This window comes from Excalfactoria chinensis, chromosome 7 (genome assembly GCF_039878825.1).
Source record: "Excalfactoria chinensis isolate bCotChi1 chromosome 7, bCotChi1.hap2, whole genome shotgun sequence".
Taxonomy (NCBI): domain Eukaryota; kingdom Metazoa; phylum Chordata; class Aves; order Galliformes; family Phasianidae; genus Excalfactoria; species Excalfactoria chinensis.
The window spans coordinates 16,880,021-16,903,691 of NC_092831.1; the positions used below are offsets into that span (position 1 = coordinate 16,880,021).

At 40.8% G+C, this 23,671-nt stretch overlaps 1 protein-coding gene across 4 annotated transcripts in view; it reads left to right on the forward strand.

The window, feature by feature from the left end:
* The first annotated feature begins 4,603 nt into the window (after nucleotides 1–4,603).
* CERS6 (ceramide synthase 6) overlaps nucleotides 4,604–23,671 on the forward strand; it is an 87,110-nt gene continuing 68,042 nt past the window's right edge. Inside the window, exons 1-2 of one of the 4 annotated variants that reach the window (XM_072341552.1) lie at nucleotides 4,609–4,768; nucleotides 5,080–5,321. In XM_072341552.1, coding sequence (XP_072197653.1) covers nucleotides 5,152–5,321 — 170 coding nt within the window. In that variant the 5' untranslated portion in view covers nucleotides 4,609–4,768; nucleotides 5,080–5,151. Of the gene's footprint in view, nucleotides 5,322–23,671 lie in introns of all 4 variants that reach the window. The other 3 variants (XM_072341553.1, XM_072341555.1, XM_072341554.1) reach the window with 3 other exon arrangements.

Consider the following 23,671-nt stretch of genomic DNA (forward strand, 5'->3'; position numbering starts at 1 on the left):
CCTTTGCCACTTAGCTGACATACCTGCATGACTTGCCATCTTGAGAGTGTTGACCCTTCCAGTGAAACTAGGGTACTCTTTTGTTACTGTCCAGAGCTTTAAAAGTATACTTGTTTTACACAGCCATGATGTGCCCAATTTTAACCAATCCTTTGATTTATATTTTACTTCCAATTCACTTGAGAGAAATAAGCTTACTCTTGTGATGCCGTTACAAAGAATTCTAATCTGATAAATTGACATTAAGTGATAGTTTCAGTCAAACAAAAGATATACAGGTTTCCCTGTACACTTGTGACACAAAGACAGCAAATTTATAAGGAAGCCATTTAAAGCTATGTAATAAGAAAATATAAATCTATTGCCAGCAAGTTGCCTGTCATCTAGCTTTGAGGTAACTAATAATGTACATCTATGTGGGGTCTTTAAAACCAAATACTAATCAGCAATGGCCTCATTCATGTGTGAACACAAGCGTGTTAACAGATGATTAATGTACAGCTATATTTAAAAGAGCTTTGTGAGGGAGAAACAAATAAATGAGATGACTGGGCAAGTGTTCCTCTGGGCAGAATATAATCACTTTGGAAGCTGGCTGAAGATAACCAGTAAGCAAATTTCACTCTGAGGGTAAGTTCTCAGGACTGTGGATAGATAACACAGCGAATAACTCAGGCTGCCATGACTGATTCAAAACTTGCAGCCTTGAGGAGGGAAGTACTGATCTCACAAACTCGCACAGTCAGCGTAAAACCAGTGTAAATGGTCTGATGGGTTGAAGTAGATGCCTTTTTATGCCAGATTAGCTCTCTGGTCAGGTACTGTCTACCCCCTTGCAGCTGATGTGAAGCTGGCACAGACTCCAGGCTACGTGCTCATTGTAGAGTCTGGCACAGCTTTGTGGTTGGTTAGTGCCCAGATTTTACAGAACATGTAAATAAGTCTGGACTACTTGAAGCTTGCAGTCCCCCCGGAGTATCACTGGATACTTTGTCTCTTGCTGAGACAAGATCCATATGGCTCCATGCACCAATAACCTGAACTGCCAGAAGGTTTGAGAAGTTCCTTTACTAAGTAGATCATTCTGAGTTTCTAGCCCAAACCTGGCCATGCAAATAGGCATGAAATGGATGCATCTGAAGTGCCAATTCAAGTGTAATGCTGTAACTAGCTCAAATGAGATAAAACCAGCCCTTTTTCCAGTCTGTCTACACTAAAAGTTCAGCAAATTTAATTCTTTTGGACACATTAATCAAAATGAATGTAAAAGATTGACTGACTTTATCATAGTGTGAATAGAAACTAATTCATCTTATGTGGTTAAGCAATACTGGAATTTTGAACTATGACAGTATCATAATTAGAATGTACACTTTGGCACGCTTCCTTTAAAGCTAGAGCACATAGCCAAACCAAAGTGAACAATGGAGAAAAATGAAGCATGGATATATAGTGACTCAATCCTTGCTTCCTCTTTTCCTTCTGACCAGTCTTCACAGAGCAGTTCTGCTTTGGTTCAACTTGAATTGGAGCCCAGCGCAATGCACAAACCCTCCTGAGGCACGTAAACCATTTGTCCACACATCTTTTCACAGCAGCCAAACTAATTACAATTGTCTTCCTAAGTATCAAAACCCTCCTGTCTGCCAAGATAAAAACATTTGGAAGACTATGAAATGATGTAACCTGGGGACACCTACTGCACTGATGTATTTTAAGCTCTATTACACAGAGCTCTGACAGTAAGTTCAGTGTACATCATTTGGTAATTGGGTGAAGTCAGACTAGTTTCTTCTGCTCAACAACAAACACACGCAGAAGTCAGGACTGATTTGAAAGTCTAGGGTAGATCTCATAATGAAGACTGCCACTCTGTTCATGTGGTTTTACTTTTTGGGTGAAACAACTTAGGAAAACTAACAAAAATGACAGCACAAAAAAGTGGAAACCCCACACCTGTTGTGATTAGTAGAACAGCCTGGAGCCATAGCTCAGCCTGCTGAATCCTGCAGCCCTCCCTGCTGGCATGAAGAGGCTAAATGACATCCAGCCAAAACTTGACCCTTTTGCTAGGTATGCTGCTGCTGAAGGGCCCAATAATATGGCCTTGTGGAAATGGGATTGGCTCCACTGCCTTCACACAGGCCAGCCACAGACATCTCTGTTCAGTAACAGCTCTACTCAGATTTGTCTAACAAAACCAGTCTCAGAGTAACATGGTATTCCTTCCATTAAAGAGACTGGCCCAGGCTCTAAGGGTGGTTGCCTGTGTTGAAGCCTGATATCACTCCAGAATTACAGCACACTTAATGAGGGGAAAAAGAAAAAATGGTTGGTTTCTTTCAGTTCCTTAGTCCTTTGAGATAGATGCATTTTGCTGCAGCTTTTCCTGGTTGGTCAAGGAACTCCTCCAGATGGCCCGCAGCACGGTGCAGTTGCAGGGATGCTAATAAACAGGCTCAAACCAGTTTAGAGGTGTAATGCAAACTTGTTGACTGCAGATGAACAAAAAAATAAAATTTAAAAAAAAAAAAGGCAGGTTTAAAAGAAAAAAAAATAAGTTATTAACCACTGTAAATTAGTGAAACTGCTTTTTGAGCTCCTCTGTAGTATCACCCCTTCACAGCACAAGATTTGGGCATTCTTATTCCATAGTCTTCCCTCGGCTACTTCCACGATTGCTGTAGCAGTTTGAATTCAGTTAAAAGCTTTTAATGGTCATTCACCCAAATATTTCAGAAATGTCTTTTCAGATATGCTTAGAGAGCTGTTGAGCCATAATAATTCTACTCTTACAGAAAAGTCAAATTAGTATTAATTGTTCAGCAGGAATTAACTTCTCAGTATTGTTGTGGCTAGGTTCATTTTGCCAAGACCAGTTCCTTAGTGGTATCTGCACATAAGCAATACCAAGCTCCAGTGCCAGTGAGCCTCTGCAATGTCTGGGAAGAACTATTTTATTGTATTGGAAACAGACATCAATACTGAATATATTTGTTCACATTGGAATATCAAAAAATACTGCAGAAACAGATCACCATTAGGTGCACAATAACGATACCAGTTTACCAATTAAAATTAACTTTGTCTCGAACACAATTGCCATTAATTAAGCCAGTGGTTTTCTGCCTATTGTGAGCTACTGAAATTGTATCTGAAGAGCTTTTCATCAATAGATTTCAAAGTTTATACTTCTGAGGTAATGCTGAGGATCAAGCAAGTCAATCCAGAGAATAGAGAGATCTGGAAGATTTGGGTATTGTAATTGAAGAGAGGCATATGTGTATTTGCAGGAGCCAGCTTAGATGCTGGTGAGAGCTGGAAAATGAGCTCCCAGGAGAAGCTCTATGTCAGTCAGACTTGGAGTGAAATCTGGCTGTGAGGCCAAGGGAGAGAGGTTGGGAAAAGGAGTGTAGACAGCAGCCAGTTACAGCTTGAGTACGCATTAAAAGTTTTGCAGATTTGAGACAATAAAAAATGTTATGCTTAGAAAAATCATGGTTTGTAGGTAAGGAAGGCTGCATTAGAGGCATGCAACTCCCAGTGTCTGTTTCTCTCTAAGCAGAAATCAGCAAAGCCCCATCTTACAGCAGATTGCTCATGCCAGGGACTCCCAGCAGGATCCTGAGACAGGTATGCATGGGGCTGGAACCAGCAGAGCTTGGAGCATTGTGAAGGGCTCTGATGGGCACTGGTGGTGAGCACCACAGCTAAGGAAGAAAAGCACCAGATAGGTCTGACCAGTGCTGCTGGTCCACACTTTTTTCAGATGGTTTGAACAACTCAGTGTCCATGGAGCAGCCTCTGGCTACCAGCTCTTTTCTCTTTGCCCTGGAAGGGACCACCAAATCAGAAACTTCACAGACACATCTGCTGCTGGCTCAGCAATAAGCCAAAAGCATCCAATTGTGCATTCACCTGCATGATTCCTCAGCCATCTTGCCAAAGCATTCCCTGGAATATCCCCACGATGTCCTGGATGGCAATTCTCACCATATACAAAAATGACAAACTTTGTTAAAACTATAGTATTTTTCACTGTATCATTGTGTTGTGTTTACCTTAGGATTTGCTTCAGCATAGAACTGTCAGTGCACAGATGAGGATCTATTTCATTAGTTTTTCAGGAAAGACAAGTAGAACCAGTGGAAAAAAATAAAAAGCAAGCTGGCAGCAAACCATGCAGGATGATAAAATTCTGAAGTGTGCCTTGCAAAGCAGTCAGCTTCCCCTAAGTACTCAGTAGGCTGCTGGAGGGTGTGATGATGTAGGGGAGAAAACTGAAGCCAACCAAAACAAAGTGAGGCAGGGCAGAAAAAGGGACAGTGTGGGAGAAGTATACCTAAGACTTGAAGTACGTTTGTCTGTGCCTAAACCACTTAGTCTATAGTCCAGAGGCCATGACAGCACTAAAATTTGCTTTACATCATTCCTGTGAAATCCAGCAGATACAACTATAATTTTCTTCTTGTAGGTTGTATCTGCTAGGACCAGGCTGTGAGATAACAGTCACAAACTACATAAATTCCAAGAGACTTTTAATCTGGGAATAGAAAGCTGTAACCCTCACCTCAGATTTGCTTCTGCCGAGGCGTGTGCTCCAGACACCTGTCCGTGCCTCATTTATTCCTGTTTGGCGTACTGGGTTAGGTCGGGAGGCGTTTCTGCGGCTCCTTTCGGCTAGGACTCCCGCCTTCAGTCCGACTCAGTAGTAGAGGGTAACAGTCGTGGGTGCCGCTAAGGGAGGGGACTCCTTCAGTCGACACGGGTACTCCGGCTTTGGAAGGGCTTTTTGCGCTGCCCCCCAGGCTCTCCGCGAGGAAGCAGGGGAGGGGCGGGGGGAAGTCGGCCGCGGGCAGCCAGCGAGGCCGGCCCCGAGCAGCCTCTGGCAGCCGCACACCACGCAACGGCGGCCGGCGGGGAGCGGGCGGGAGCCAATGGGGGCCAGCGTGGCCGAGTGACAGGCGGGGCGGCCGCTACCCCCGCCGGGCGGTCGGGGCGGGGAGCCGGCATCGTCGCTCGGCAGCAGCATCCGCGGGGCTGACACGCGCCCGCATCCTCCTCTCTCTTCCCCGGCAGCCGCGGCGCGAGAGGCCGGCGGGCGGAGCGGAACGGAGCGGGGGGCGCCGCGACAGAACAGACAAAGCAAAGATGGCAGGGATCCTCGCCTGGTTCTGGAACGAGAGGTTCTGGCTGCCACACAACGTCACCTGGGCCGACCTGCAGAGCACGGAGGAATCCTCTTTTCCGCAGGCGGAGGATCTCTACCTCGCTTTCCCGCTGGCCTTCTGCATCTTCATGATCCGGCTGCTCTTCGAAAGGTAACGCGGCGCCCCTGGCAGCGTGGGGCTGGGCGGCCGCTCGCCGCGGGGCCGCTTCGGGTCCTGCTCCCCCGGCCTCGCCGCGATGTTCCGTGTTCCTTCCCCCGTCGTTCGGTCCCGTAGCGGCCCGATGAGGGCAGGTCCGGGGGCCAACCGGCGGGGTCTGGAGCCCGCGCCGCGGCCCGACGCTCCACCTGCGGCCCCGCGCCGGCGGAGGGAGAAAGGCCCCCGGGTACCTGTGTGGGCCGGGCCTGCGGGCTGCCGCCCACCGACCGCGTCCCCGGCCTCGCGTCTCGGTCCGAGCGGGGAGCCGTCCCGAAAGGAGAGTTCCCCGCATCTTCGCCAGGGGGCTCCCGCGGAAGGGCTGGGCTGTGGGAACGCGCCGCTCGCAGCCCTGCGGGCGACTCGGCGTTACCCTGTGGCCGCCTCGGCGTTACCCTGTGGCCGGGCTCGCCCTCAGCTCCGCTGCCGCGGGCTCTGCGCGCGCGGTGGTTTAAACCTGGGCGCCAGGTGCTCCGGCGCGGTGTAACGGTCAGCGCACGCCTGAGGTGAGCAGCGGGGGTGGCCGCGCGCCCTGCTCCGGGTGGCGGCAGTGGCGGCTGCTGTGTCCCACAGCGCGCTGTGCAGTGCGTTAACAGCCGCTGCGAAATAGCCGGTCCGTGAGAGACAGCGCCGTGTCCCAAGCGCTTCCCTGACCTTGTCAGGTTATGGTGCCGAGTTTTCTGGTCGGTGATAAAGGCAGCTGTTATCATAGCTCCGGTGAGAGGACAGTAGGAGCAACAAGCTGCCAGCCGCTGTCCGTAGCTTTCTTGTGACTTCTACAGATTGAAAAGACAGCGAAACTCGTGGCCTGGCTGAGATAATTGAACGCTTATCCTAACACTGAGGTAGGATTGCCATTTGAGCGCCAGATATCGTTTAGATTATGCCAGATCTTTTTTTTTTTTTTTTTTTCTTCTTTTCTTTTGCTGTCCATGCAACGCATACTTCTCATCCAAGAAGATTTCCTTAGTAATTATTTGAGAAAGTATTTGTACCTTTTTAATTTCATATCAGCTTTGAAGCTTCTATGTGAGTAGGCTTGGGCCGTCCACGCGGCTTGGAACAGCTGTGACTTTTAATGCGGAGCGCTGCAGTGAAGCAGGCTGAGCAGAGGCGGCAGGACCTGGTCCCACTGCTCAGAGCGGGAGGATTCTCTCTGAATGATGGATTATTGATTATGGTTGCTAGTTTGGCAGTCTGTTTCACCAGAACTTCGTGTTGTGCTTGTGGGGAACAGCCACAATGCCTCGTGCTCGATGTTAGTGCAGTTATTTTGGTTGCTAAAGCTTTCTGAGAACTAGAAAGGACAAGAGAGGGATATCTGTTGTATAGCCTTCAGATATCTAAATTGATCACTTTTCATTTCTCTGTGTCACATAACATCTGCACTTTCTTTTTTTTTTCCAGCTGATAACTGGTATTGCATACACTACATTCTGGAACAGGTTTCTGCAGGTCTGTGCTGATTTTGCAACAGAATCACTTAACGAACAATTAAAAATAGATACTGTAATATATCTTAACAAGTTCCGTGCAAACTTTCAATCCATGACTGTACTAAAATATTTGTAACGTGAGTGCATCTTCTTTCTTTTTTAAGATACTTAGTATAGGTGCTCTGGTAATTCTTAATACTGATAGGCAAGGAGCCATGTGGTGCTGAGAATCTCACTTGGCATTTTATACCTGTTATTTTCAAACTGCTTCACAGTGGCTGGCTGCTCGAGCAGTGTGGTTTTACTTCCCTTGCTGTAAAGGATTATCAACTTGCCAGATCTTACAGCAGTAAGAAACACACTTCAGGGGGAGCTGTGATTTGGACTTAACGTGTCTGTACTTACAGAGCTCTTTATGTCTGGAGGATTATACCTGTCATGCTAAAGGTTAAAAGTTGACTTCATTTTATGTATGCATATATTACATATATATACATTTTGGTTATGTATTTGTGTGTGCAACTGTGAACTTGAAAATTTTGTTCTATTTGTATTCGCCTATTGTTAACAGAATTAGCCTACTGGTTATTTGGTGTGGTTTTTGGTTTGTTTGATGAATCAACTAGCAAAGTCTGGAAAAGAATCTAGATCCTTCTGGAATTATATATATGTATATTGTTTCACTTTCAAAGAAACAGTTTTTCCTGATTTCTCTATCCTGTCATCCTTGACCTTTGCTCATGTTTGAAGGGAAGAAACTAGATTAGAACATTAAGTGTATCCTCCAACAGTTGGATCTGATGATGATGAGTGCTTTAGGAATAAGCTTTGCTCTCAGAGGCAATCTCAAACTGTAAGATTTAGTGGCTCTACCTGATGAGGCCATCATAGTTATGGATGAGGTGCTAAAATACCTTAGCAGCCTTTTCTTTATCCCCTTCCTTCTCATTTATCTCTTTCTTTAAATGTCAAGTACATTTTAGAAATGGTAACTAAGCACAATGATAATGTTACCTGGTAGTTTGGAAGATGGCTTTAGTTTGGCATTGCAGCAGAAACATTTTTCTTCATAGCATCCATCAATTTTGCATTGTTTTCTTGTTTCGATTGTTGTTGTTTGTTTATTTGCTGTTTTCTTGGTTTTGCCAAGACATGTAAGCAATTAAGGATCCCCTCTTGAACTAACACCTTCATATCTAAGGACTTAATGTAAATGCTTATTAATGCTGCTCTCTCTCAATCATCTCTAGTTCTAAAGCAGGCAAGACAGGTTAAAGCTGAATCGAAGCTGGTCTTACTAATAGCACGGTGTCTACGGATTGATTCTTAAAGGTGAAGCTGATCTTCCTCAGCTGATGGAATAGCTTGATGTGGTCAGGTATAGCTTGACTATAAGTAGCAGCAGCCCTCCAGCAGCACGGATTTAAGCTGATCCAGCCTCATGGTTTATGATCGGTTGGATCAACATACTCTAAGCATATGGAAATTTAGTACTTTTGTTTGACATTTTGCTTTTATAATGATAGTTCAGCCTCAAAGCTAAACTCAGCTGACTCGTATTTAGTTCAATGCTGTATAATTCCTAGTGAGTCAGGGTAACATGATACAATGAGCGGTTGTGTGAGCGTGTATATATATATGTGTGTGTGTGTGTGTGTGCACATATATATTGCAAACTGTCAAAGTTAATTCAAGTGGCAATACAGTAAAGCATTGTCAGTGTCTCTGGTATATGGTGTGTGTGTGTGTGTATGTTTGATCTTTGTAATCTCCAAGACATCTAGTACTGGTGCTTTATTATGTTTATAGGGAGGTTAGAGAGGGTACTGAATTTGGAAGGATGAGTACTGATGTTGTACATTTCCAGAAGCCCAAAACCTTGGGCTGGATCCTTTTGGCTGGCAGGGTGAGGCAAGGATTGTTATTTCTGCCCAGACAAAGCTGTTCATAGGTTGCAGTATTATCGGATTTCTTGTATGGTTCCTTGTGTAGTAGACATGATCTAATTGTTCAGTTTTCATTTACTAGTGTCCAATGGTTAAAGATGTTCTCTGACAGTAACTTTATCTGTTTTTTTTTGTTGTTGTTGTTGTTGTTTGTTTGTTTTTTTTTTCTTTCTCTTTTTTTAATATAATTCCTTTTTCAGTAAGAAAATCTGGTATTTTTTTGCTTGGATAGTTATTTCAGTTGAAACCAAATTGGACATTGGTAACTTTTGTATGAAAAGACATTGAAAGAAAATAACTAAAAAGCAATTTATTTCATACTTTTAACAAATTCCCTTTTAAAATAATAACACTATAGCATTAATAGTAAGTACGTTTGAAATAAATGTGTATTGTACAGTGTTTATTCTTTTTTTTTAAAAAAAAAAAAAAAGCAGAGTAGAGAAAATAGGTACTATTTTAATGTCTTTTGTAAAGGGCCATTTATAGGTGAACATTTGTGCCAATCTCAAAATCAGGTGTCAAACTGGAGATATGTGTTGAGCTCCTGGGGAGAATGCCATTAAAACCAATTTCTGCAATGTCCAGGTGACAGAAGTATGACAGCTAAACTACAGTTCATCTTAGGGAAGGGTTTCACTGACAAGTTACTGAAGGATACTGGGAGCTTACTACTTGCACAGAGCTGCTATTAGCGGTGTTCAGTCTGAGCAGAGGTTCCCACTACTGTTAGCAACTTCCTTTCACTTCTCACCTGGATTCTTTAACAGTGCTTTTTGATCCAAATTGTTCATGGCTCTTTCTGTTGCTTGTATTTCTGCTCCTGTCATTGATTAACAGGTATTTGCTAAGAATTTCTTATTGGAAAAAGAGCAGCTTCTAATATTCTGCTCTTTTTCAGCCTGGAGAAGAGAAGGCTCCAGGGAGACTTGATAGCCCTCTTTCAGTATCTAAAGGGGGACTATAAGAAAGAAGGGGACTTACTCTTTATCGGTGTCTGTTGTGATAGGACAACAGGAAACAGTTTCAGACTAAAAGATGGGAGATTTAGGTTGGATATAAGGAAGAAGTTTTTTACAGTAAGGGCGGTGAGGCACTGGAGCAGCTTGCCCAGAGATGTGGTGGAAGCCCCATCCATGGAGACATTCAAAGTTTGGACCAGGCTGGACGTGACCTTTAAGGGTCTTTTCCAACTCAAAAGATTCTGTGATTCTATGTCTGCATACCAGTTTCTTATTAGTTCTATTAGTCCATAGAAATTAAGTAGCAAATTAACATGTGGTGAAATCTATTCCCTTGACTATCTCTGCTACTTGTCAGCAAGGTGAAGAAAATGGGGGTGCCTGAGTTGACCATTGTTTGTGGTTTTTTTGTTTTGTTTTTTTTATAAAGGTCAAAAATTATTCCATGTTTACAGTGATTTTGACAGTTTGGAGGTTTCTGTGCCTGTCTCAAGTTTATCTTGAAGTTTTGGCAAGGAAGTTAAACTTACAGAACATGCAAACTAACCTGAGATAACTAGTAGGCTTGAGCCTGTAATTGACCCCTTATAAATAATGCATGTGATGTGTATCAGTGGTTCTTTGGAATTGTTCATCTAACATTGTGATCTCTTTGTAATCTCTCATACCAGTGACTCCCTTCACTTGTTTAGAGAATTATTAGATGTGGGAAATCCAGTAGAGATAGGCATCCAAATGAAGGAAAGGAAGATGAATATGTAGCTTTCCTCTGCAAGGAAGTACATGATGTCAAGTTGCAGTCTTCAGTAAGGATTGTCTGGCAGTCATTGATTTCTCATCGGGATGATACCTTTCTGTTTTTCTGAGTAGTGAAATGGTGATAGAGGTGGGAGAATTGAAGTATTGATCACAGCCAGCTGTGATCTTAGAGGTGATTTTCATGATGCTGGACCTGTAACACAAAGCTATGATTTCTGTACTAGAAGCAGAGAGTGAAATATAATTATTATTTTTTTTCTGCATAGTTAATATATCCTTTTGTAAACTTAGTAGTGCTAAGCAGTAGTGAAGCTCCCTGCAGCTATTGCTGATGTCACATAATTGACTTTTAACTCTCAAGTTAGTTGTCTTTATAACTAAGAAGATCTAAGAGCTGTAAAGAAGTATAATATCACATTAGATCTATTGTATGTTATATAGCATGCAAGATAAATATATATTTATATATCAGCTATTAACTCAAGTTATCTTTTGAATAGGAAAGAACAGAATGCTGAAATTCTCCTACTTACCCTATATTAATGAAATACCTTCCAGGTTTTCTAGTCTGAACCTCATTTTAATATTGCAAATGATGTGCCTTAACACTTGGTGTGAAATGGTAAGAAAACATCTTTACACTCAGAGGTCACACTAGGATGGATAAAGGAATATATCTAAACCACTTACATTTTCCTTCAGTGTAAGTTTAGTAAAAGCTTCCTTTTTAACAGCATCTACTGTCTTGGATTCTCGTGCAGATAACTGGGGCAAAAGGGAGTAACCTACAGTACTGTAAAAATAAGTCTCACTGACATAGTTACTCCAGGGCAAAACACACACACACAGTCCCATAGGTTAGACCCCAGTAGGGCATTCATAAGATTTTTAGATTTCTGAGGCTGTTTCTGCATTTGTACATGCAGTATTATTTGTGATCCTTCATAACAAGCAAGTTGCTATATTTTCAACATCAGTGAAATGACCTGAAGAAAGAATTGGCTTTTATTTATTACATTTGGTGTGATCACACCTGCTCATTTCCCAACCTTGGAGATAAAATTTACTTGTGCAAGCAGAAGGATGGGAAAACAAAACAAAAAACTCAGTAGAAATTAAACTGAAGTTTTTACTTTGGAATTTACACTCCTTTATTCATTCTGATGCTGATGGTGTTCAATTCTGAGACACCTGTGTACATAACTTTCACTGGATCTGTTGCTTACCATGACACTCATCTTCACTGAGGAGAAAGTGGAAGTGGGGGCAATTCTCTGCTTCTCACTTGCCATGGTATTTGGCATTGTGTGGTCGCACTGAGCTTTCTTTTTGAAAGATACTGTTGCACTGTTCACATAGCTGTAGGCAAATTCTTGTGCTGTCATTAAAGCCCAAACAAGATAGGCTCCTTAAGAAAGATGAAATTTAGCCTTTATGTGGCACCTTTGTAGATGGGCTGTATAAACACTGAATGTTAGTCTACACCTGTGGGAGTTACAGTAAAGGAAAGCACAGAAAATCAGATCCGCATGAAATGAAATTGAACTGAGAAATGATTAGGATAGCTTTAGCAGCATAAACTCAGATGGCAGTAGGCTCCTCTGACTCACTGCCCAATAGGTAAGAAACCATCTCAGCTGGGAAGCTGGAGGGCTGCAGCTCTTGTGCTGACTAAGGGCATTGCTGTAGCATATTAGACCAGTGAGTCACCAAGACCAGAATCCCTGTTGCTTCTGTTGAAAACGAAGTTTAAGCCAAAGGTGTGCAATGAGAAGATTCACAACTTAAATGAGTAAGAATGTGCCTGTTGACAAGCTTTTCTGTAGTTGTCCACTAGATTTTCTTGGACTTCCTGCTGCTTACCACTAATTTTTCAAAGCGTGCAGCTGAAGAGTGGTATCAAGTCTAATTGGATGTATTTATTCCCCTTATGGACAATGTGTGTTGGAGGTAAGCCTTTGGGAAAAAGAAAGACAAGAGGTTACACTGCAAGTGACAAGGTGTTTTGTGTACACTGAAGCAAGAATTAGGTGGAGTGCAGTTGATACTTATCTATCAACTTTTCCCACGCACCTATTATGAGAAAAGGGAGAGAACTGAAATAACAGAATAGCCTGAAAATATGAAAATTTCCAAAGCCAAATGCTCCCAGAGATTACAACACAGTTGTACTAAATTAATTTTGCAGTGGTTGCACTGACGTGATTATGACAAGTCGATCCTCAAATAGAGTCTGGGGAGTAATAGGTTGAATGTGGGCCAGAAATGTACCAACAGATTTCTGGGTTGTGTTGGGAAGAGCACAGTGTTCACAATGCAGGACTCAAGGAGTCACATGGGAGGCCAGATATGTATGAAGTTGATAAACTGTAGTGGAAGTCTGAAATAGGTGAGGATTAAGCTGAAGTTCGCTGTAATTCTACAAAAGAAAATTAATTTAGGTGGAGCACACTTGATGCGGATTTTCTGTTTGCCTCAGAATGGCTTTTTTGGTTGCTTTTATTGTAGTCTGGCATGAGCAGACAAAGTAAGTCAAGAAATATGTTTGGATGTTTTCTTCCTAAGACAGCAATTAACTTGTGGGTACCCTAAATGAAGTCTGAGTTTCTGTGTTATAAACAGCAACTGTTCCTGTGTAGGATCAATACTTTGTGTTTTCTATAGCACTAAATGTGATTATAGCAGGCAATTTTGAGAATAATTTCAGTTTTGTTCCTCGTAAATTGATTCTTCTAAAATATCACAATATCTTTAGGATAATTTTGTTCTCAAAAAATTTACAAAAAGGGATATTTACAAGGCAGAGTGCTCTTGTGTCCCCTGTTAAGAAGGAATGGTGGTCATGTCTTACTGGAAAAGCTTTTATTGCTTTGCTAGTTGCCTATATAGGCAATATATGTGTATTTGTAAATATATGTGTATACAACATGAAAGAATGTACAAACTGCATTGGCACTGTGTCACTCTGATGTAATACTTCTTTTTTTCTACTTTATTTTAAAATCATTAAATTAAAAACAATAATCATTAAGAGGAGATAAGTAATGTTGACTGGTCCAGAAAAGGAGATATTCCAAAATGTGATTCCCTGGGGTTATAATGAAGCAGTTTGACATTTGTTAGAAGAGACATGCTCTATATCCTAGTTAATTAATGGGACATTACTTTTGTGTGAGAGCATGAACCTGGAATTGTTGTTTTCTAGAGCATTTATGAAAAATATGACAAACATTTGGTTTTCTTCCAGTTTGGAATGAAAAGGAAATTTAGAAATGTCAAAATTTCTCAGGAACAGATGTCCTGACTTTCAGCCAGCACAGATTAATAGGTCTGCTTACAAGATAATGATGTAGTACAAAAAATGAGATCTTTATGGCGTTACTAGCCTTCAGAAACATGTTCATGACCAATTCCTAACTTTAGACTTAGCAGCCTGTATATGTATGAATGCTACCTAGAAAATAATAAAAAAATAAAGATAAAAGAAAAACTCTTAACAGGTTGATTTTATTGAAAATGGACCCTATCCTGACATTTTATCTTCTGTTGTCAAGATGAAAAGTCCACTAGTAGAAATGAAGGGACATCTCTTTGTATTGCTTGCCCTTCCAATAAGAGGTAACTTCGAGGTGTGAAGAGAAAGTGGCACCTGGTATCCATCACAATAATTTGTGTTTTGTTTTCTTTCCTGATTGGAATAGTTTAGGCATAACCTAGAGAGTTATAAAGCTTTAAATAGTAATGGCAAATCTCTCAGAGTAATGTGGCTGAAAGAAAACTGCAGTGATATTGGCTTTTTATGTTTTTAAATGCATTGTAGTTAAATCTTTTGCCATTTTCTGGAGAGTGTGTTTAGTCTCTAACAGCCATTGCAACTTTGAAGCACCAGAGTTGTGTTAATATAACAATAGAATTTAGGATTTTGATTCTTTCATATCTTCTATGGAAGTTGAGTGTTAAGAGTTCGATAAGTATGCATTGTTTGAGGGCAAAACAATATTCCTTACACATTTTAACTGTCTCTTGCAATTTTCATGTTATAACTGCATCTCCAAACTCAGAACAAATTTGCATTGCTCTTTCCCCTTATCTTAAAATTAAGGTTTACCCCTGCATTCCTTGTTTTGCATCTTTCTAATCTTTTCTTCTTCATGCCTCTTAAATGTTCTCTATCCTGCGACTGCTCCCTTCTTACTCTTTCTTCTTATTCATCCTCTTCTTGTTGATTTTTTTCTCTTCCTTTGAACAAAAGCTGTCTACCTGTGCCTTTTGTGCTGTTAGAGTGAGTGTCAACCTTACCATTCAGTTTCTGCTGCACCTTGATGGAAGGGCAGCATTAAGAGCGTTGCAGACTCCTAAGTTAGGTTCAAAATTGGTTTATAATTATAAAAGTCTCAATAGAGTGAGTGCATTGGTGTATAGGAAGACAGGTTTGGATTTAGGGAGGACTAAAAGCTGATCTTAATTTTGTTTTTCTTACTCTAGTTTGCTAGAGTAAGCATATGTTCGTCAGTTTTGTTGCAAAATTCTCCAAGTGTTTATTAAAAAAAACAGTAACGTCTTTCACATTTTCTCTGTATAAAGTACCAGATAATATTCCTTGAAAGGTGGTGTGGAAATGGTATTGGACTGAGAAAATATCTGGAAAATAATCAGCTTTCATCTCCCACATGTCAGACCAGAGCATAATACAATGAAAACTCAACTGCAGAGAAGGAAATAACTGTCACAGCTAAGAGTATGCTTGCTATGTGGTCCATGAAGTGATTCATAGAGCAGGGAGAAGGTAAATTTGATTTCAGTGCTTTGTGTCAAGTGCTCTGCGTGTAATTTCCAAACGATTCCTGCTTCCATTGAACAGCTGCAGGTGACTTTAGACCTCAACCAGAATAGGACCATGTCATGAAGAATACAATCCTTTCATTTCTAAAATAAACCAATGCAAAAGAAGCCTCAGCTAAACAGCCTCCAGGTCCCTTCTGGCTTTGCACTGCTTTTGCAGTCTGCCCTGTGTTAGGTCTTTGCAACTCAGAATGATCCATTCTTGATGCTTCTTTCTTTTTCATATACATAATTGGAAGACTTAATGGAAAGAGGAGTCAAGTCAACAATTTCCAATGTCATAACTTTTTTAGTTGCTACTGGTGTAGTTCCATGTAGAGATTCCAAATAAAAAACTAGATGAGATTATTTTCATTTATAAAAATGGTCTTTGGAATCCAGGTGTTACCACTTGTACCTGCTTTTCCCTTACAGACTTGTATTAATTTCAGCTGGGGCTTCTGTGAATCTCTTCCAAAGCTTCAGGCCTGCCCACTGCGCATGGGCCACTAAATCCTAAACCATGCACAAAGAATCGAGGTTACAGTGATCAGAGTTTTTCATGCTCCCTGCCCAATGGATTCCTACAGTAAGGAACAGTAACTTTACAAAGCATCCCAGATTCTGCACATAAGATTAGTTGACTCTCTTGTGTTATTATTACTTGCTTAACTATATCACTGTTAATATTAAGAGTTCATTAATTTTGTAAACCAGTATTTTATGCATGAGTGGAGCTTTGTCACACAGCCTTATTTGATTATTTACATACTGGGGAGATCTGCTGGTGGTGGAAATTACAGTTTGTTCAAGAATGATCAGACTGATTTATGCCAGTTGGGGATGCATATTACTCTTGGGTATGATTTATTTACTCACAAAGATCCTGAATATGATCTTTTACCAATATAATTTAGGAATTAGCTTCCATGTTGTTCAGATGTTGTGCTGGTATGAAACTGAGGAAGATCAGAAATTGTGCCATTATATATATATAGATCTGCATAGCTATTTGATTATTGTTTTAGAAATTATGAAGCGAAAGCCACCTAAGCTTTACAGCCAGATGGAAATCAAGGCAATCACATTTGGATTTTGTTGTTGTTGTGTGGGAGCGTTTTTAAAGTTTTGTAGTTGTTGGTTTCTTGTTGTTGTTGTTGTTGTTGTTTTGTTTTGCTTTTCTGACTAATTGCTACTCTTCACTCCCTCTGCCCACTGTTTTTCCTGAACTGGTAATGCATGTGCACCAGCAGTGCACTGTTCTGTATGCAAACCTCACCTGCAGAAGATACATTTAGTAGACATTAACTTGGTAGTGTCCTCATTTCTCATCCACTGTCCCCTCTCTCTTTTCCTCAAGCCTCTGCTCTTGCAAAGCATTAGGTGACTAGTCAGTCAACAGGATCATGTGATAGGCTTGCTTTACTTTGCCTTGCCTCTTTGAAGAGCTTCACTAATACTGACAAGTAGGCTTCAAGTCTGCAATTTAATGACTGGCTATGAGGCAGTAACTTGTCAACAGCTTTCCACAGACCCTGCCTCAGGTCTGCTCTTGCACAGAGCTGCTTCACAGATGACTGTCAGATACAGCTGTGGTGGTAGTAGTGGTAGCAATTCACTTCAACACATTTGGAGTTGCCTGGAAAGAATATCCCAGTGTAATCCAAACAGGGACTCGCAGTCCTGCAGGGGTGCTTGCAGCTTGTTCTGAACTGTGCTGGGAACTGTGTTGCAACTGTGTTGCACTGCCAAAGTGATAATATAAGGATGTATTAAGAGCTTCACTGAGTATGCATAGAAAACGCCCTCCTTAGTGATGTTTGTTTCACATTTGTCAGTGTTGTTATTTAGAGAGAAAACAAAGTGTGTGCACATATATATTATTAAATAGGTTATAATTATGGTTATAATTATGACTTCCAAAGCCATCTCAACAAGTGTTGCGCTCTTCACATCGTGGTCTTGTCTGCTACCTTTGCAGGTATGTTAAATGACACAATCTTCTGAATGAATATATTTGCACGATGAAGAAAAAAAAAAAAAAAAGGAGTACATTGTCTAGATCCACCTTGAATTTTCTCACATTTCCCTTTAACCGGATTCTTTTCAGGCTCCCTTCTCTCTTGACAAATGCCACCCTGCAATTATGATCACAGGTAAACAGATGTTGACCTCAAAGATTAAACACAGGAGTGAACTCTGCATGTACCAGTCTCCACAGCTCAAGCTGTGGGACAGAACTTCTCACTTTAGAAGTGTTCTCATGTTGTTTTATGAGAACCATCACAAATAACAAAAAGCTTTCAGCACTTTACTGCAGGGTGACCCATTCTGCTGAATTCTTTAAAAAAAACAAAAACAAAAACAAAAAAAAACAAACTTTGTTAAAAGCTTAACAGTGACTACTATGGGTAAGGTCCACCTCAGTAACAAATGCCAAATGGGGCTGACTTAGGTAAGTTGTATGTAGTATGGCCTTGGTTTCAGAGGAATTTAGCCAAAGGCAGGCAGGCTAAACTTGAAGAAACATCAGAGCTCCCTGTGTACATTCTTGCATTCAGTTGTAGTCTGCTGCTCAGTTGTACCTGCTGTTCCAAATAGCTCTTGCAGGTGATATGTGGTAGGCCTGGGATTACTGGTGAGGGAAAAAGGCCTTGCTATCACAGTAGAAACTCCACTGAGCGCCTGTGCAGAGAGAGAAATTATTATGATTTCCATTAATTCAGGCTAAAATGGCTTCAGAATAGTTATGCATTTTGCCACCTAGATCTGTGCATTTCCTGGCCAGTGTGGCTTACTGGTATCCCCCCTGCCTCTGTCTGGCAGTGTCACATTCTGTGGCACTTATCCAAGTGAAGGTTTGGGCACGTGGACTGTCAAACCAGTGAGACTGGCTATCTTTGCCTTCTTGCAATATTTTGTCAGGCAGCATATTGCATGTGGAGAGATGGAGTTTGACAGTGATTTGTTATAGGATTCAGTTAGTACAGAACTGCATTTCTTTTTTCTTTGTTTTTTGTTTGTTTTTTAATAATGAAACTGAATGCCTTCTGCCCTGGGTGGGAGAAGGAGAGAAATGAGTAAAAATGAGCGTGCTATTGAGCTGATTTGGTCCCTGAGTTTTGTGAAGGTTGACAAAACACTTAATGCCTCTGTGACAGTGAGTATACGAGGTATTTTTTTCCCTAAAAGAAAATTGCTCAAAACACAGAATGAATAGTAAATATGAAAAGTAATCATTGTTGTACTCTGAAAATTCAGTGTCAAAATGTGATATTTGTTAGGTTTCTAAAACTGTTCACTTGTAAAGTGTAGGAGATAGACTAGCAAGATTTCATTTAAGAATTCTAAGCTTAAAAAAAAAAAAAAAAAAAAAGAAGAAATGCAGCAGATGCTATAATGTTTTCCCTGTGAGTGCAGCAAAAGTGAAAGCACAGCAATTCCCCCATCTCTGTCTCTTTCCAGCCTTTCTACGCTCCTTAGCCCTCCTCCTCCCCCCCACCCCACACACACCTTATGCATACGCTGCTGTTTCGCTGCTAATAGACACTAGTAGCATTGAGTACGTTGGATTAGTATTTGTGTATTGTAAAATAATTGTAACCACTGAATTTTTCTCCCTTTCATCTGTTGTTGCATGGGTGACCCACCTGAAATGTACTTAACATAAGTAATTTGAGACCTATATGATGTATCTGTTGCATTCTCATTAATTGATTGATTCAGTAACTACTGAAAGCTAAAGAGGAGGGGTAGTGGGGAGGAACAGCAGTGAGATTGGCTAGCAAAAGAATTGACCTAGTTTTTCCAATCTGTATGGCTCTGCAGGCAGATTCAGCTCTAAACCTGTCTCTGTAGAAGAGCATTTATTTATTTATTAATTTTTATCCCCTGTATGAATAGATGCATTTATTTTGAATGTTCAAATGTGGTAAAATGTAAAAATTTTGTAGTTACTGTATAGTGGAATGGAAATGTGTGCATATAGGGAGGAAGTGAGGAAAAGCGTGCACTTCTGCTGGATGAATGTGGGTTTTGCTGCTTTCTGCTCTTCTCCTCCACTCCCCCATTACTATTATCCCTGTGTTTGATAGCTGTGTGACATGAAATGCTTAATTTTTCATCCCGTCTGTCATATTTCAAGGTGTGTGAAGCCCATATTCTTACCTTTGTGCAAGAGTTGGTGTGACTGCTTTGCATGCAAAGTAAACAAGGTTGAAAGAGATATTTTAAAATAAGTTTTGATAATGTCTCTTAACTAATCATTTTGCCTTCTTATTATTTCTATTTGTATCAAGTGATTGAGGGCTCTGCTTGGTTGGGGTGTTTGTTTATTTAAATTCTATTACTCAGCGGTGGAAGACCAGACATTTAGAACCAGCTGTCTCTGACAGGCTGATGCCCAGTGCTTTCGCCATCCAGATGCTTTGGATGATAAGCATTACAATAGGCTTCTGAAGGAGGATAGTAGTTTGCTGAGAACATGCATGTATGTTTGTCTTCTGTCATTCAGTCACATTCATTTCAGAGTTGTTTGTTAACTGAAGTGAAGTGCAGGGCTCTGTCTCAGACTGATTAGAGTTTTACCTGTTCTGTGTATTTGTGATAATTGGTTTTGGTCTATTTACATCTGTTACAGGAAACCCATACCCTCTTGGAAGTCAGTCTGTTACTGAAGTTGCTCTAAACTTGTAATTATGCCATCGTTCCAGCTGTTTTGCAGAGTTTAGCTTTTCTTTGCAATCTATGGCATAGGTACGGAGGCATTGGTCGCACTGCTCAGGAGCCAGGCTGCATCAGAGGACAGTGCTTTCTCTAGAGGACAGCGACTCTTGTCAGGAAAGTGACTGTCAGCCAGGGTGCTGAGAAGAGGCGTCCACTCACTGTAAGCTGTTCTAAGCACCCTTCTGAAGCATTGTAGCAGATGACCTGATGCCTCCAGTCCAGCTCTATATGTGCTATAAAGTCTTGGGATGTGGTACTTCTTCATGTATCCTGGATAGAAATCCTGGATAGATTTGTTGTCAAGGGAAGGTAAAGTTTGATCTGTAGTTCTATGTGAAGTTGGTTATTGTCAAGCGCTCTTTGCTTCCAAAGCCTTGTTTAGTTTGAACACTATACAGATACTGAATTGATAAGTATTCTGAATGGTTTGGGGTATAAGTAACATTTGGGTGCAAGGGCCTTAACTGTTTGAGTGTCTGTGAGGTCTGCAAATGCTTTTTTGACTGAGCAAGCAGTCTGCGTGAGTAAGTCTTTGCAATCAGCCTTGTAGCAATTTTACCTAGGTATTCTCCCACTTGGTTCCATCTCTCTTCTTTCTCTTGTAGCCAAGCATACAGAACAAGGCATTTCCAGTTTGGCAGTACTACACACAACTAATCTCTAATGCAGCTGGGCTACAGATTGGATGTTGCTTCAGCTGGCAAACTAACAGATCATCTAAATAGCTTCAGTTCTTGTTCCTCCAGATTGTCTCATTCGTTCACACCAGAACGCTCAATTTACTTCATTACCTAGAGCAATGGGATAAATATTCAACACCTATGGAAGACCTAATACCTAATGAGGCAGCATGTGTGTTTCTCAGAGTAGCTGGGTGGGCTTTTTATTAAGAGTTAAGTTATTCTGTACCCAGTTTCTGTTTTGCTGTAGCCTTTGTTTGTCTGATCAACGCTTAGTTAACAGGCAGGTGGTTTTTCCTTTTGACCTTTTAGGTATACTTCTAAATAAGAATGCATTTATAATCAGACCTTTTAGTTAAAAAATAAAATTCATGGCCTACTATTAGTTTTATCTCTTTTTCTAATTCTGCTATGAAATATTATTATTACATAATTATAACTCTCGTGGGCTCCTAATTTTGGTTATTAGTTTCCACTTCTATTTTCTAACTGGAGGGGCAGAGGGTCCAGTTCCTTTGTAATGTGGTGTGAAAGAAGTTGCTTTAATTCCAAGCAGCATGCACTGCAGCTTGTTAAAACAAATGAGACAGTTCTATTGATAATAAGGAGATGAGAAGGAATGGCACCACCGAACATGGGTAACAAATAGTTGCCACTTTTAAAGTTTGAAATAAATGTTGTCTTACCAGTATGTTCCTGTGAAAACCTGTGCTGAGCTCAAAATAAATAAAAATGTGACTGTTTCTTTTCTGGCCTGTTTTGCTGTACTAAACATGCTTGCGAAGTGACACAAAGAGTAAATGGTTCAGAAAAAAACTCTGTTAGGAGATTAGTTTTGTATGCCCCATGCTGCAGCAATTTCAGTTCCTCTTAGCTAGCGAGCAGCTGCTCTGTGCTGGGAGCCCCAAAGCTGGCTGGGATCTGTGTGTGGGGCTCATGGGATATGTGTGTCACAGGGCTCCCTGCCTGGTGCTGCTAGCTGCAGCCGCCAAGGGAGTAATTGCCAAAGTGGCGTTTTGGTGATCCACAAGCAAATCCTATTATTTGTTAATAGGATTTGATCTTGCACTGTTTTGTCCAATCACTAATTGTTTATCACACATTAGGAGTACAATGAGATGTCTGTGAGCTTTGTTATGAGCATTTTGTCTGAAAGATTTGCTGAGCATTTGCAGTAGTGGGTTTTGCTTTGGGAAAGCATCAGCATGGAAGGCAGAAAGTGGAGGCTTAGAACTTGAAACAGCAGTGTGCATCCTTCATTCTGACACTCACCTGACACTAGGAGATGGTGAAGCTAATAGAAACTCATCACCTTCATCCAGCGTGCCATGGGCCTTGCACTCATGGGTGCAGAGCTATGGCTGCCTTCCACCACTGCTTCTGTGCTCCTCCTGGAGAGTGCCTCAGTGAGGTGGCAAGTGAGCCAGGAGGACGTTAGGAAAATTTATAAATAATTTGAAATAGCATGAAAGGCTGGAACTGAGAAATGTACAGGGCAGCTTGAAGCTGGTGAAAATTGGTTTTGTTTGAATGTATGAATGAATAGTCTGCATTGTATTTAATGACGTACTGCAGGTAGAAACTACTTTGCAAACAGGTTGCAGAAGGTGTCAGTCTAAGCTGGTTTTAGAAAACAGCTGTTTCGGCTGTGATTATTTTGTATAGGTATTGTTTTGTAGGATGCACTTCTTTGTTGAATTACTTCTTCCACAGTGACTAATATGTAATAATCCTTTTCAGTTATAGATACTCTGATGTACTTTGATCTATTTCCAAAATATGATGCTTTTGTTTAAAATATTAAAATCAGATTTCTAAAGGAGAATATGAGTGAAGTTCTGTGATGACTTCATTTGTGCCTGTTCTCTCCTGGCCTGGTTGTATCTATTTGAAGTTTGAATGATGTTATCTTTTCAGGTGGTCGCAGTTTGAGGATAAAACAGGAAACAGGCATAATTATTTACTGCATAGTTTGACTGTATGCTTCTTCAGAAATATGTTTTATGAATACCTGAACATATTTGTATTATTTTGTGTGTGTGTGTGTGTGTGTGTGTGTGTGTGTGTGAAAAGTTAACTAGAAATAAGTTGAACGATGAAAATTTTATCCTAGTTAGAAAAGGGATTTTGTTCTAATGTTGTATAAAAAATCTGGACAGAAATGAAGCTCTAATTCTTGTTGCTGAGTAGTCAGACAATATGTAAAAGTTTGATTTTGTATATACACAGATTATATATATATTTGAATACCTGTGTATATATGTGCATCTATTTCGTCTGTATGTCATTGTTTTTTTTAATATTTAGATGTTTCAGTGTTTGAATCTAAGGGTGTTTTCATATCTATTTCTTCCTGATCTTTTCTCTACTCAATTTTTAATCTTATTTGGGCCATGTGTGTTTTCATATGTAGTTGCGGTAAAGATGACTCTTTGATTTGATTCTAACACTTGGCATGCGTGTGTGTGTATACTTATATGTGTATAATGTGCGTTTATATGCAAATATATGTATTATATAATGAGCATGTATAATACATATATATGCACACACACAAAATGTATATAAATGAGTACCTTTGATCATCTTGTGTGACTAATACCTGACAGCCAGGATAAAAATTGGTTCTTCTCTAACTACTTCCAAAAGGTTTGATGATTTTGTGACCTCACTCTTGGAATGAAAGTTTAACTTCTAAGTCAAACCAACCATCTCTACTTCAGCTGCTGACAGAGATGCAGCCATCCTGCTGTGAGGCATCCGTGACCTATTCCCTCTTCAAAGGGAACAGTCTTCACTCACCAGAAGAAAGATTTAGTCTGAGCTTTCATCTCAGAGTAGGAAAGTTCCTGAAACACATAATGCCTCCAGATGGAGGGAGAGACAGGATTTGCACTGCAGTTACTGGTTTGTCACTAAGAGTGAGGTATAAATTTAAATCCTCTCTGCCGTACTCTGGCACCACCCTCAGGAGGAGAG